Source organism: Lichenostomus cassidix, chromosome 1 (assembly GCF_008360975.1).
Source record: "Lichenostomus cassidix isolate B80296 chromosome 1, HeHo_3.0, whole genome shotgun sequence".
Taxonomy (NCBI): Eukaryota; Metazoa; Chordata; class Aves; order Passeriformes; family Meliphagidae; genus Lichenostomus; species Lichenostomus cassidix.
This window is the reverse complement of record NC_139479.1, coordinates 16,432,006-16,444,161: the sequence shown is the minus strand read 5'-3', so window position 1 is coordinate 16,444,161 and position 12,156 is coordinate 16,432,006. Positions and strand designations below refer to the sequence as shown.

The following is a 12,156-nucleotide window of genomic DNA, read 5'->3' as shown; positions in this document are numbered from 1 at the left end:
AGAACAGATGGTAATCGAGGCAGTTGGATCTCCATGATAATGAAGATTCCATTATTCATTTTTGTTTCATGTTCAGAGGAACACAGGTACAGCCAAGGCAAATAATGTCACTGCCAACTTAGGAAGGCAGTCTATTTCAACAGTCTATATTTAAGAGAGAGCATTAAGTGAAGACTGAATTAATTGCATTCATTATGGCAAGTTTTTCAGGAAAATGGTAAGAAACAGGTGCTTAAAAAGGCTGTTTCCTAAAGCAGAAAAAAAAAAATCCCTTATGCTCCCACCCACTGGAGGCTTAAATACCAGAATTTTCTTTTGCCCGTGCTGATGACAAAAAGAAGAAATTTTGGCATAGCTCAAGGAAAACCTAGTAGCTACTGTGATGCATACCCTCCAACCTATGGTTTCCAATAAGCACATTTCATCTCCAAGAGGAAAATTCTCATGGTATATGCAGGAAATTCACCAGACTTTCATTTCCAAAGATTCTCATTCTAAAACCAACAGCTTAAATCTATACAGCAACCCTAAGCATCTAAGAAAAGTCAGCCAGCATGAACAGCCAACATGAATTTTGGTACCCTTTTCGATATAGGATGAGGCAAGGGTTTGAAATAGCAAAGAAAATAAGGTTAATTGATAGCTTATCTCTTATTCTTGTGGAAGGACTAGTAAATACTGCCTGAGGCCAAACTGCACGAGCCTGAGAAAAAAAGAAACATTTACATAGCTTTTAGTTTATCACTACTGAATTAGTGACAGAAACAAATAAATGTGATTTGTGGACAGACTCATTGCCTTTTTATTTATATTAAAAAAATGTATTTTTAAGAGGTATGTATTTAGATGTTCTGCAATCAAATACTAAAAAAAAATACAAGAGCATCCTACGAAAGAACAGTGGTGGACAAAATGGGGAAATTTCAAAAAAACTCTTCTGAAATTAATGTAGGATAATCAACAAAAACCATTTTCATTCATAGCCAATGTTTAGGAAATTTTTCTTACTTCAAATGAAGATGAGAGAGTCTGTACAGATTTGGTTTAAAATATACACTGACTGCTTGGTTTAAATATTAGAATTACTAACTCCTTGATTTTAGCATTTTTGCACAATGAATAACCACAAACTTCCAAGCACCAAACTGAATTACTCAAGCCATCAAATAAAACCATAGCAATCAGACTTTTCAGAGAAATAAATCATATCCCTCTTTTGTACAGAACATCTATTGCTGATGTTCCTTTATGCCTTAAAAAACTCAAGTATCACAAAATCATGCACAGTGTTATCTTTCAGCTATTCTACATGTCCTATGTATATACTAAACTCATGCAACAGCACACTGCATCTGTCAATTCCTTTCTCTGTAAAGTGCAATTGAATTGTTCACAGAAGCAAAAACCACCTTTTCAGCAGTGCATGCCTTTGTAAACACTAGTTACATATTTAAAAACTCTCTAGCAAACAAGATATAAAATTATCAGCGACACATAACAGCATTCTTTTGAACAGAAGCATTTCTAGAATAGAGTGAGCAGAAGTATGGAAGCACTGGAGTTAATTACCTTTCACTACCATTCCTCTGGGTACCACTGCCAGTATTGACAACTGACTGTTGATAAGTTATCAGATGGTAATAAATATGGACAAGGAGTTAGGGAATGAACATTTGAACTAAGCACGCTCTTGAAGAACTAACAAGAATGTGAAGGTGGGAAGGGTTTAAAAAGTTAATGTGTTTCAGTCACACAAACTGTAGCAGTTAGTAAAGGGACTTCATAGCAGCAAAAACTTAATGACTAAGTGAAGCAGGTGCTCAGACAGAGGTACATCCTGGAAAACCTCCACACAAAATACAAGTAAGCAAGGCTATTAAGAACTGATCACTCAGCAATTTGTGCTCTGCATATTCCTCTTAACATTACACAAGTAATCACTTAATGTACCTGAAATCTTTTTTTTTTAAGTATTCTGTACAGCTCTTTATCTTTAAGGTACTCTATACACCAATGCATGTAGCATAACTAATTAATACTGATGTGCATTCAGTCAAGAATATTGTTTATTCAAGTACATATATGTGTGTGTGTTTATGTACATATATATATATATTCGGCGATATGAGCATTCAGAGCCAAATAAAAGTCACTTTATCACATATAATTAAAATCTGATATGGCCAAAAACAAACACACAACAACCCTGCCAGAAATATGTTTTGTGTTTGGAATCACACCATGTTTTGTTCTGGTGGTTTTGAAGTACTCTGGGAAGCAGATATTAACTCAAAGTACCAAAAATTCTCCAGATGTGGGAAACTTATTTTAACAACTCTCTTCATCAAACTCAGTATTTACATAGCAGCAGTTGATACAAAAACAAACTTCTGCAGAAAGAGTCCAAATTTATTGGAAGCTCAATTTAAATATGAACCCAGACTTTTACAGGGTTTATAAACTACAAGTCAGATATAGGGAGTATTTTATACTTGATCAGTCAATATAATACAACTAAGAATGAGAAATACTGAAGTCCAACACGGGACTCCAGTGGTGCTGTGATAAACTGCTACATTTCAATTCAATCAGAAATTATTTAATAAACCTTGACAACAGAAAATCTCCTAGAGATCTGGAGAGGAAGAATAATCAGAGTAGAGCTACCAGGGGTAGGGAAAAGTCTCACATTGAAAAAGTGGTATTTCTTTTTGCATGTAATTTTTAACTTGAAATTACATTAATATGAAATTATAGTATCTGTAAAAAGAGAATGTTCATTGCTTAGAAAGAAAAATCAGTAATGAATTCCTAGAAATAGTGAAAATAAAACTCAAAACCAGTAACAATAAGAATATAGTAATTCTACTTTATGTGCAATTAACTGCATTGGCAGGAGACAAACTGGAATATATAAGTAATCTGCTATATCTGGTTTTATAGAAAAAGCAAAAGATTTTAGGAGAAAAAACAGACTATTTTTCTCCCTACTTTGTAAACTGCAACAGGACTTCTTGTTAAGATAATTCCTTCAAAGAGTAAAGAAGTGCTTAAAAAAAATTGAATCAGAACACAAGAAGTAAATAAGTGCATGGATTTTCTTTCCAGAAAAATGGGGTAGCAAATCTTTGTGTAATGGCTGACCTTGTTCATGACAAGAACTTGAACGTGCAGCGGATCTGCCTGTACTCTGAAGGGATTACAAACACAGCTACAAAGGTAAAGAACACCATGTGTTTCCCCATCCTAGTATTACATCCAACAAAAGACTACCAAGTGGAATGCAAAAGGCTTGTAGAGAATTGAGCAATTAATTCACAGGACAAAATAAGAAACTGGAGGTTCATATAGGGGAAAAAATAGAGCAACTTGGATCTATATAGAATCTGGGCAGCAATCCTCAATGCCCTTTATAAAATAAAGGTGTACCATCCCTGTTAAACCACATGTTCCACTGACTTGCACACAAGACTGATGACTTTCCCAGCAAATCAAAATTTTTTGATTTCCATTTAGACATTCAAGTACCTTAACAATCTACAGATCAGTAAAAAAAATAGTCAAAATCAAATAAACCCAAAATAACCAGCACAGGATGGAGAAATGCAGAGAAATCATATTAAGTTTTTCTATACCATGGAACCTCTTCACATCAAATGTTTTTTAAAAAAATCATAGACATGCAATCTGTCATTCTTCAACAGTAATAACAAATAACAAAAACATTCAAAGTGAAAAAACAAAACTTTATTCTGTGTGTTTCTATGGCACTACTATTACTGCATTGTCAGTTTAGACATGTTCCACAGTAAGCAACCTATAGCAGAAAAGCAGGTCTAAGAACTAATTAGAACTATACCTGAATGAGCCTCAAAGAAGAGAGTCTAGCTTCTGGATTTCAGCAATGAAACAGTAAAGAAGTGAACATGCATCAGGTATGACAAAAAAACTAATGGTTAATTAATGAAAAGAAGAAATGAAAGACACATGAACAACACTAAGTTAAACTGGCATGAACTACAATTATCTAGGTATAAACATAAAACAGCCACTTGCATTTACTAGCAGAACACACAGTCACAGTAGGTTACAACATACACATGCCAAACCAGACAAAAAGAGCAGATTAGGACAACTAGCTAGAAACTACATGCTAAGCATGCTAAAAAGTACCTTCTAGAAGCTTAGAGGAACAGGAGGCTTTTGAGTCACAGGCTACCATGCTGACACTTTGGCCACAGAAGTTGGATTTGCTTACCTCCTGTAAAAGATCTGCTTGTTCGATGGCTTTAAGAACGTTTTTCTTGGAAGTCTCCTGAACTTCCCCTCCTAAAAGGAACTCATCCAGAATGAAATAGGCTTTTTCAAAATTGAAGATGATATCAAGTTCACATACCTAAAAAGAACATCAAGAATTATTGCAAAGTGGGAGGATACTCTCACTTGAGGTGTATCCTCTCACAAAAGTTAACTAGTTCACAGCTTTACCAAACTTAACCAAATCAAGACATTAGCCTAAGGCTATAACCTCCTAAGGAACAGGGCAACAATAAAAATCAGTCCTTGGAGGAAAAAAAACCCATCATGTTTTTTGCTTGCAACTACAGCAACCTCTGAAAAATGCTTTCATTGTTAAAAAGGGTTCAATTCACAGCAGTCTGTAAGACATGGCTCTTCATGAGGCAAGAGAATATCCCTACAAAAGTTCTCTTCTTGCCTGCAGTATCCAAAAGCAGCTCACACAATCTTACAGAAAGATATGAAAACGAATAGTCTCAAATTTCTTGTTCAGTCTGTGCATTCCATAGTCAGAAGGACTACAAAGGAAGGCAGAACAAACAGCAGTTTTTCTAGGAGTGCTCATGGACACTACTGCAGCAGTTTGTGTTTGCTGTCTGGGTAAGCAGATGTCTGTCTTTCTCCTTACTGTTTCTGCTACTTCACAACCAACTGCCTCTTTTGGAAACAGATGTAAGAAGTGCTCACATTAGAGCAGTGCCAGGGAAAAGTTTCCTGAAAAGAGTAAGGTTTTATCTGACCCCAACTGAAATGAATACAGGCAATTAATACCAGATTAATAACAGTTCTTCTCCCAAATCAATAATTTAATTTTGTATTTTAACAGTTACAGAGGCAACTATTGGTTTAGTTTGGCCAAGTAAGCCACACAAAATGTATTAAATGCACCTTTTCAATTACTAGTTGGTTATGTTCTTGTAAAAGTGCTGTGGGCATAAAACAAAATGACAAAATAAAAAGAAACTAACTCACACTGCCAAAATACTTGTCCAGAAGTTCTACATAGCGATGAATTATTTCCAGAGTTATTAGTTCATTGTCCTGATCTTCAATAGCACAGCAGAAATAAAGGCTTGCATATCTGTAATAACAAAATAATCCTGATGTTAGCACATGAGCACAAGCAAAATGAATGCACTTGAGGAGTATCACATTCTCAGCTCTCCTCCATACTCAAGTTCAGCATATTGTTACTCCAAATCACAGTCAAGCAAGTCCTACCAAAGAATGGCTGAAAGAGCAGAAGACACACACATGTACAGAAGAGATACGTTTCCAAGACAAGCATGACTTCACTCTTTGCCATCCTTTAGCTGACAGAACTAAAATAGCCAAAGAGGTGGTGGGAAAACTAAATGTATTTGATTCTGTGGCATCCTGGGAGAGTTCTAAGATGAGATAATTTCTCTACTCTCTGTAATATCCACATACCAGTATGCTAATCAATTGATTCAATATTAAACTTTTATCATTTAAGCTACACACCAATATTAAAAACCATAGAAAATGCCTCGAGAAAGATAAACTGAATTAGCAATTAGAGTTTAGTCTTTATAGAGAATCAAAAAGATTCAAAAAACTCCAAAACCAACACTGATATTATATAGCCCTATTACTACTAAGTCAGTAACTTAATCCCTACAAACTGTCCTGGCATCAGACTGATGAGAGGCCATCAAATTGTTTCTAGCAATTCACTTCCATCTTGGAAAACATGGAATTCTTAACTTCAGAAATTATTGAGTTCCACTTTAACAAAAAGACCGCCCAATTCTACTGTGCTCTACCACACATTTGTTCAAGTCATCTTTAAAAAAAGCTGATAAAAAAACAAAGCACGAATGAAAGATGAAAACCCCATTTAGTCTTTTCTAACGTGCCAAAACCATATGCTTTTCAGTCACACATGGCACAAACCAGATTTCAAGTACCACCTGTTGTAACTGCTAATTTACATAAACCAGAAACAGGTTTTCTTTGCCTCTCTAGAGGGGACAACTGGCCACATTAAGCACTCTGAGTAGCCAGCCCAACAGAAAAAGAAGTCATTTAGATGTGAATGCCAAGTTTAAGGTGCGTATTTGTTTCCCATACAGAGAAATCCATGCAGCTTTTAAACATTAGATAATTATATCAGCTGGGACTTACCAGAGGTTTTGGCTAGAAGTCCTTTAAAAAACCCACTGTATTTTCAGGTATGTTCAAATTCGTCTCCTAGACACTCATCCAGTACCATTTATGATCTGAAAATGTTCCCCCTTCTCCCACTCTGCTCTGAATCAAATTGCTACAGCTTCAACATGAATGATTAATCAGAATAGCTTTTATACGAAACCTTTAAACTACTATAAAATATTACTGCCTATCCTACCACAAAACATGATGGGGGAAGAGAGGAAGATACCTCCATTGAAGGACAACACCTTTGTTCCCTCACTCTTTCATCTCTTCACCACGGGGATTCATCAGCTCATCAGAAGACCTATCTGAGCACAGCTCTTTTGATTTTACACTCTTCTGTTTATGCCTCACTAATTTTTCAAGGACATTTACAGTCATTGTAGTAGCTTGCAAGATTCAATCTGTGTGAGAAACCTAAACTACTTTAAAAATAGTTTATTTAAAAGTATTGGAAAGAAGTATTATAAAGAAAAAACATGTTTTCAAACCTACTGAGGAATTTTTAAGTCAAGCTCCGTATTATTGTATTTCATACATAAATATGCAAAATAAAGCACTGACACATTATTTGACATTTACACTAATCACTGGCGCTGAGGCCAAATCAGTCTAAACAAAAGCTTTCATCACCTTCAGATGAACAGCACTGATTAGGATGAAGTGCAGTTAAACTGTTTCCTTACTGTGCTTAAACACAAGTTGAACTGCATACCAGCACACCTTATCAAATCAAATTTGACTCAAATATTTTAAGTTTATCCACATGGGACAGTCCCTCTGTGCACCCCTAATACTTAAGAGTCTCCCTTGATGTACAAAACTATTTTATGGAAAAAGAAGGGGGGATGGGAGAGATAAAGACCAACATAAAACACTTTCCGAGAAAATGGTCTGCTCTTAGTGTCCTCATTTAAAAGAGAATGTAACATACTTTCAAAAGACCGTATTTGGCAGCTAGCAAGCAGACTGCACATTCAAGCTCTGCCAGCTGCAGTTCTGGAGAAATAAGACCAAGAAACAAAAACTACTTAGTGGGTATCAATGCAAAATGGAGGCCTGGGTATCTATTATTATATGCAGAGAATATTTTTTTATTTCTTTCTTAAGTAGCAAGCATGACTAATGGATCACTACTCAACAAAAGAAAAGAAATGCAGATTTAATAAGCCTAAATAGCAAATGGTTGAACAAGTCATACCAAAGAGGATGAGCATACTACAAAGGAATGCTTCAGATCCAAATTCTCAGAGGCAATAGTTTATTATAATTTTTTTTTCCCCTGAAGGCCAGGGCTTCAGAAAAAAAAAGTGTCCACTTATAATCCACAGCAGACACTGGAAGCTTTGCCAAGTGTAGAAGTTTACATGGACAGTGTCCACACAAAAACGACTAGATTACTCTACTTGGACTTAGAAAGATTTCTGCTCTGCAGAAACAGTTTCTTCCTAAGGAGCCTGACAGCAGCCTGTCTTTCATATGCACCCAGTGAAAAGGCAAACCCTGACAGAAAAATATATACACAAAAGTAAAAGAAGTGCAGTCTGTAAGAAACATTTTGCCTTTTTTATTCCTATTGCAATTGTGGTCTTTTTGTATCTCACTAAATATTATTTAAATCTTCAGAGTTAACTCAACTGCTTACCCTCATTTAGGAAAATATTTTATGATAAATATCCTCCACTTATCAGAAAAGGGGATCAAAATCAGAGAGACCAAAAACAGTTTGGACAAAATCACCTAAAAATGTAATACGGGATTAAAGAACAAAAAGGTAACACAGCGGGTATAAATACTTATGCAAATTCCTGCCTTCAAACAGATGGCCTCAGGACTTTTTTTGATCGGAAACAAATCCATGCCTCTCCCCCCCAAGAGTTGTTGTAATTCAGTAGTGGGAAGCCTTAGAATGGGTAGGCAATGCTTCAGCAGAGCTCTCCTCTTCTACTCTCACAGCTAGGTTCAGTAACTCTGCTGAGAGATCAGGTCACTGTGGGCAGAGCACAACTTGCAAATCCTACCAGCTCAGTTGTGTTCTCTTTCTAGATGAGAGAACACCTGCTTGAAGTGATCCCTGCAAGTTTGTCACCAGGTAAACCTGCAAACAAGCCATAAGTCTGTCAGCATGTAAGTCACTTTGCATGTAGATCTTAACTGCAGAAGTTTTAAGCTTACAAAGTTTGGCACGAATAGAACTGAACTGTAAATGACAACCAGGAGGCAGACAAGTTCTTAAGGAAGCCTATAATGTTGTGGTTTGGTGATAGCTGACAACAAAAACTGGGACCACTAATAAGTTGTGCTTGACAAAAGATTTTTTTTCTCATCCCAAAACTTTACACATTTCTTTAATAAAACATGAATTTCTGAGACTCGAGGACAGAGTCTACCAAAATGAAGCACTTCAGCAGTTTCTTATTTCAGCAGGGCTACAGCCCCCAGCAGTTTCAAAATGAACAAAAATTTGATATTGTTAACTCTGTAAGAAAAAGCTGCTGCTTCTTGATACTGAGGTCTTCCTAGTGCCACACAAACTAGAACCCTGTACAAAGACCTGATCTATTTAAAATTATCAAGCTCAAGTATCTAATTCACTGTAACTATTGCATTCAGCCAGTTATACAAAGCTACCTAATCAACACCATAGTAATACTTTTAATAGGTACAACTGGCTGCTAAGTTATAGGTAAGGAAAAACAAGGATCACGCCAACAGCTGGGCACATCCTGCTGGCCACAACGCTGTAACTTCAGTTCACAATACTTTAAGAGGTACAATACTTGCACAATGGGCTCTTTCATTGCTTCTTTCAGTGGAGGGAGGGTAGAAAGTTTTAAAACTTATTCTGCTGTAAGTCTTTAGCCATAATCTCTCATTTAATCTCTGATTATGGTTATGTTGGGCAAAAGTAAGTAACAATTACCACATCAAGAACAGCAAAAGCTGTGGTAGTTTCATAATATCATATTCCAAATACAGTTCCAAATGGACACATAAAAGCAAATTCACAACCCTTAATCAAATAACTAATCAGCAATAACTAACTCCCATGAATGCAGTTAACCAAATGCTAACAAAGTAAAATTTATATAAAATCAGTGACTCTCCAAGTTCTGATGTTCACTGCAACACACCACACAATGAAAATAACTCATACTGCCAGAAGCTAAAATAGTGAACAAAAGTCTTTGAAGAAAAAATAAATCACATCCTAAGTTCCTTTTTCTAGTAAAATTAGAAATTTTAACAATTAACACTTTTTTTTTTGGCACAGGGGGAAAGCTGCATGAACTTCTACCCTATATGCTCCAAAACCACTATGTTACTTTTCAAATGACAGAATGTGAAGAGCAAACACATTAATTGTGTTTGTTAAGTTTCTAATCAGCTCTCTGCAGATAACTCCCCCTCTATTTTCAGAACATGCAATCATTGCTGGCTTCCCATATTTAATTTTTTATTTTCCCAGCAAGTCACTTCAAATCTCTATGCTTCTTGAAGTTAGAAGCTCACATCCTTTTTTTAATCTTCTGGTGTCTATCAGCCTGAAAAAACTATCTTCCCAACCAGCAACAGAATACATATAAGCCAATTCACAAACCATGACAAAAGCTGGGCACCTTTCTGTCTGCTTTGTAGTGCTGAAGGAAAAGAAATTTAAGGCAGCAATGACTGAGGCTATGTTGCAACCATTATCAATGTTACATGCACGAAACCAGAGGGAAATAAAAGTCACATCACACACATTCAGATGAATTTTAAGATCTATTTCCTTGAAGATTCAGAAGATATCCTATACAGATGAAGTGCTACAGAGCTAAGGAGGCTAGTCAAAATAGTCCAGCAGTCTTAATAAATGTTAAGAATCATAAGGAAGCTAAAGCTACTGTCTTGCCAACTTTGCATTTGAGTTCATTCTGTTCTTGCAAAAAGGGACAATAATGAGACCCTTGAATGTATTTCTAATAACACCAACCATTCTTTGAGCTGCAACACCTAGGTTCAATTCTCCTGCATGTGGACAACAAAAACACTCTAAAACCAAAAACAGCACTTAAATTTCAGTACTTTAAGACTCATAACAGCAATATGCACATACTTTTATAACATATTGAAAAACATTTGCACCAGCAGGTTCAGACAGTTCCCAGTAATAAATCAGACAAGAACAAATCTTAGCAGAGATCCTCTAGAGATGCTCAAGAGGAATTGGGAGCACCTTTTGCAATTTCACAAACCATGAAGTTCCTTCAGGTGTGCTTCTCTTTTAGCCACCACCTTTTCAGATACAAAAAGTCCCCTTTTACGAAGAAATCACACTAGTTGGTATTTATCTTTAACTACAGTGAGATGATGGGAATAAGTCCCACAAATCTAAGAGCTGTTAGTGTTATCAAATACAGAAATATAAACTATCACCTTTTATACCTGGTCCTTCTGGTGATGTTTTAGACAAAAAAAAGTTGAGATGTTCATTAGCTTGATACAAGCTCATCTTTAGCAGTTTCATAGGCTCTCTGTGCCAGACTGGTCTGCAGAGAGTGAAATAAGCTACTGCAGTCAGCTGTGCACACCAGCAGTCCAGCAGACAGACTGCAGTATTTAGACCATTTTTAGCCAGACATAGACATCTCCCAGCAACTTCCCCCATTCTCCTTGACCACAGGACCCACAACACACTACTGAGATGCAAGAACACCACAACGTTCAGCAACTCAAACAGTTCTACCCAAATCTGCACCAGCTCCCTAGGCACAAAAGGACATGGCAAGTAGTTGTTAACAGGAATAAACAGGGAGGGAGAGCAGCTGTGTGGAATCATCCCCCGGAACAGCTACTGCTGTTCAAGACTGGGCAAGGAAGGGAGCAAACTGGATAACTCATGCATCATTTTTCTGATTTAGTCCCATGAATGCACAGCTGAAATAGCACTTGCAGACATTATCACTTAAGGAAGCACAGCAAGTACTTGATCAAGTTTGTCTACATACATGTTCAAGAAGTTTTGTGAGGAAATCCAGAAGCAGAAGAAGAAACTGTGTATACTTTCAGCACAGCCTCATGCATTGTTTCTCCCCTTTCCTCCTCGTGTTGAAGAACTACATGCATTAGACAGAACAGCAATACTATTTACACAAACCGGTATGAGACTAGGACTTAAAACATCTGAATATATTTGATACTACCCATTTGTTATCCTGGAAAAGAGTTACAAACTCCTCGTTTCTGGTCCAGTTCTTTCTGTCCTATCTACAGGGAATACAACAGTATTTACTGTAGGGCACAAATTATCTACGATCTCCAAGGGAAAACAAGAATGAATAAACCTTCTGAAGTTTACAACTAACTTGGGAAGAGAGATAACTCAAGGCTTTGTAGCACCAGCTTTAGCTGGAAGAGATGCAGCCTACTACATTGGGAGGAGAATTACTGCTATTTCTGGAGAAAAATTATGTTCACACCATTACATTGTGATGCATTCTAAAGATGATCATAAAGCTAAAAAAATATTGCCAAATACTCCTAGAAAGGTTAGGGAACAATGGAAAAATTAAATTATCACAAAGGAAATTACATAGTACTTCCACCAAAAGAAAGCTAGTCATGATTTCTTCAATTTTGAAAAATCCCTTTTTGTACTTATAGCAAAAAAATAAATTCAAAAAACCAAACCAGGTA

At 36.4% G+C, this 12,156-nt stretch overlaps 1 protein-coding gene across 5 annotated transcripts in view; it reads right to left on the bottom strand.

The window, feature by feature from the left end:
- Positions 1–12,156, bottom strand: part of AP1S2 (adaptor related protein complex 1 subunit sigma 2) — a 36,577-nt gene that overhangs the window by 22,398 nt on the left and 2,023 nt on the right. For all 5 annotated transcript variants that reach the window (XM_085051525.1, XM_085051552.1, XM_085051543.1 and 2 more), the window contains exons 3-4: positions 5,272–5,380; positions 4,259–4,396 (exon numbers count right to left, since the gene is read on the bottom strand). In XM_085051525.1, coding sequence (XP_084907651.1) covers positions 4,259–4,396; positions 5,272–5,380 — 247 coding nt within the window. The remainder of the gene's footprint in view (positions 1–4,258; positions 4,397–5,271; positions 5,381–12,156) is intronic.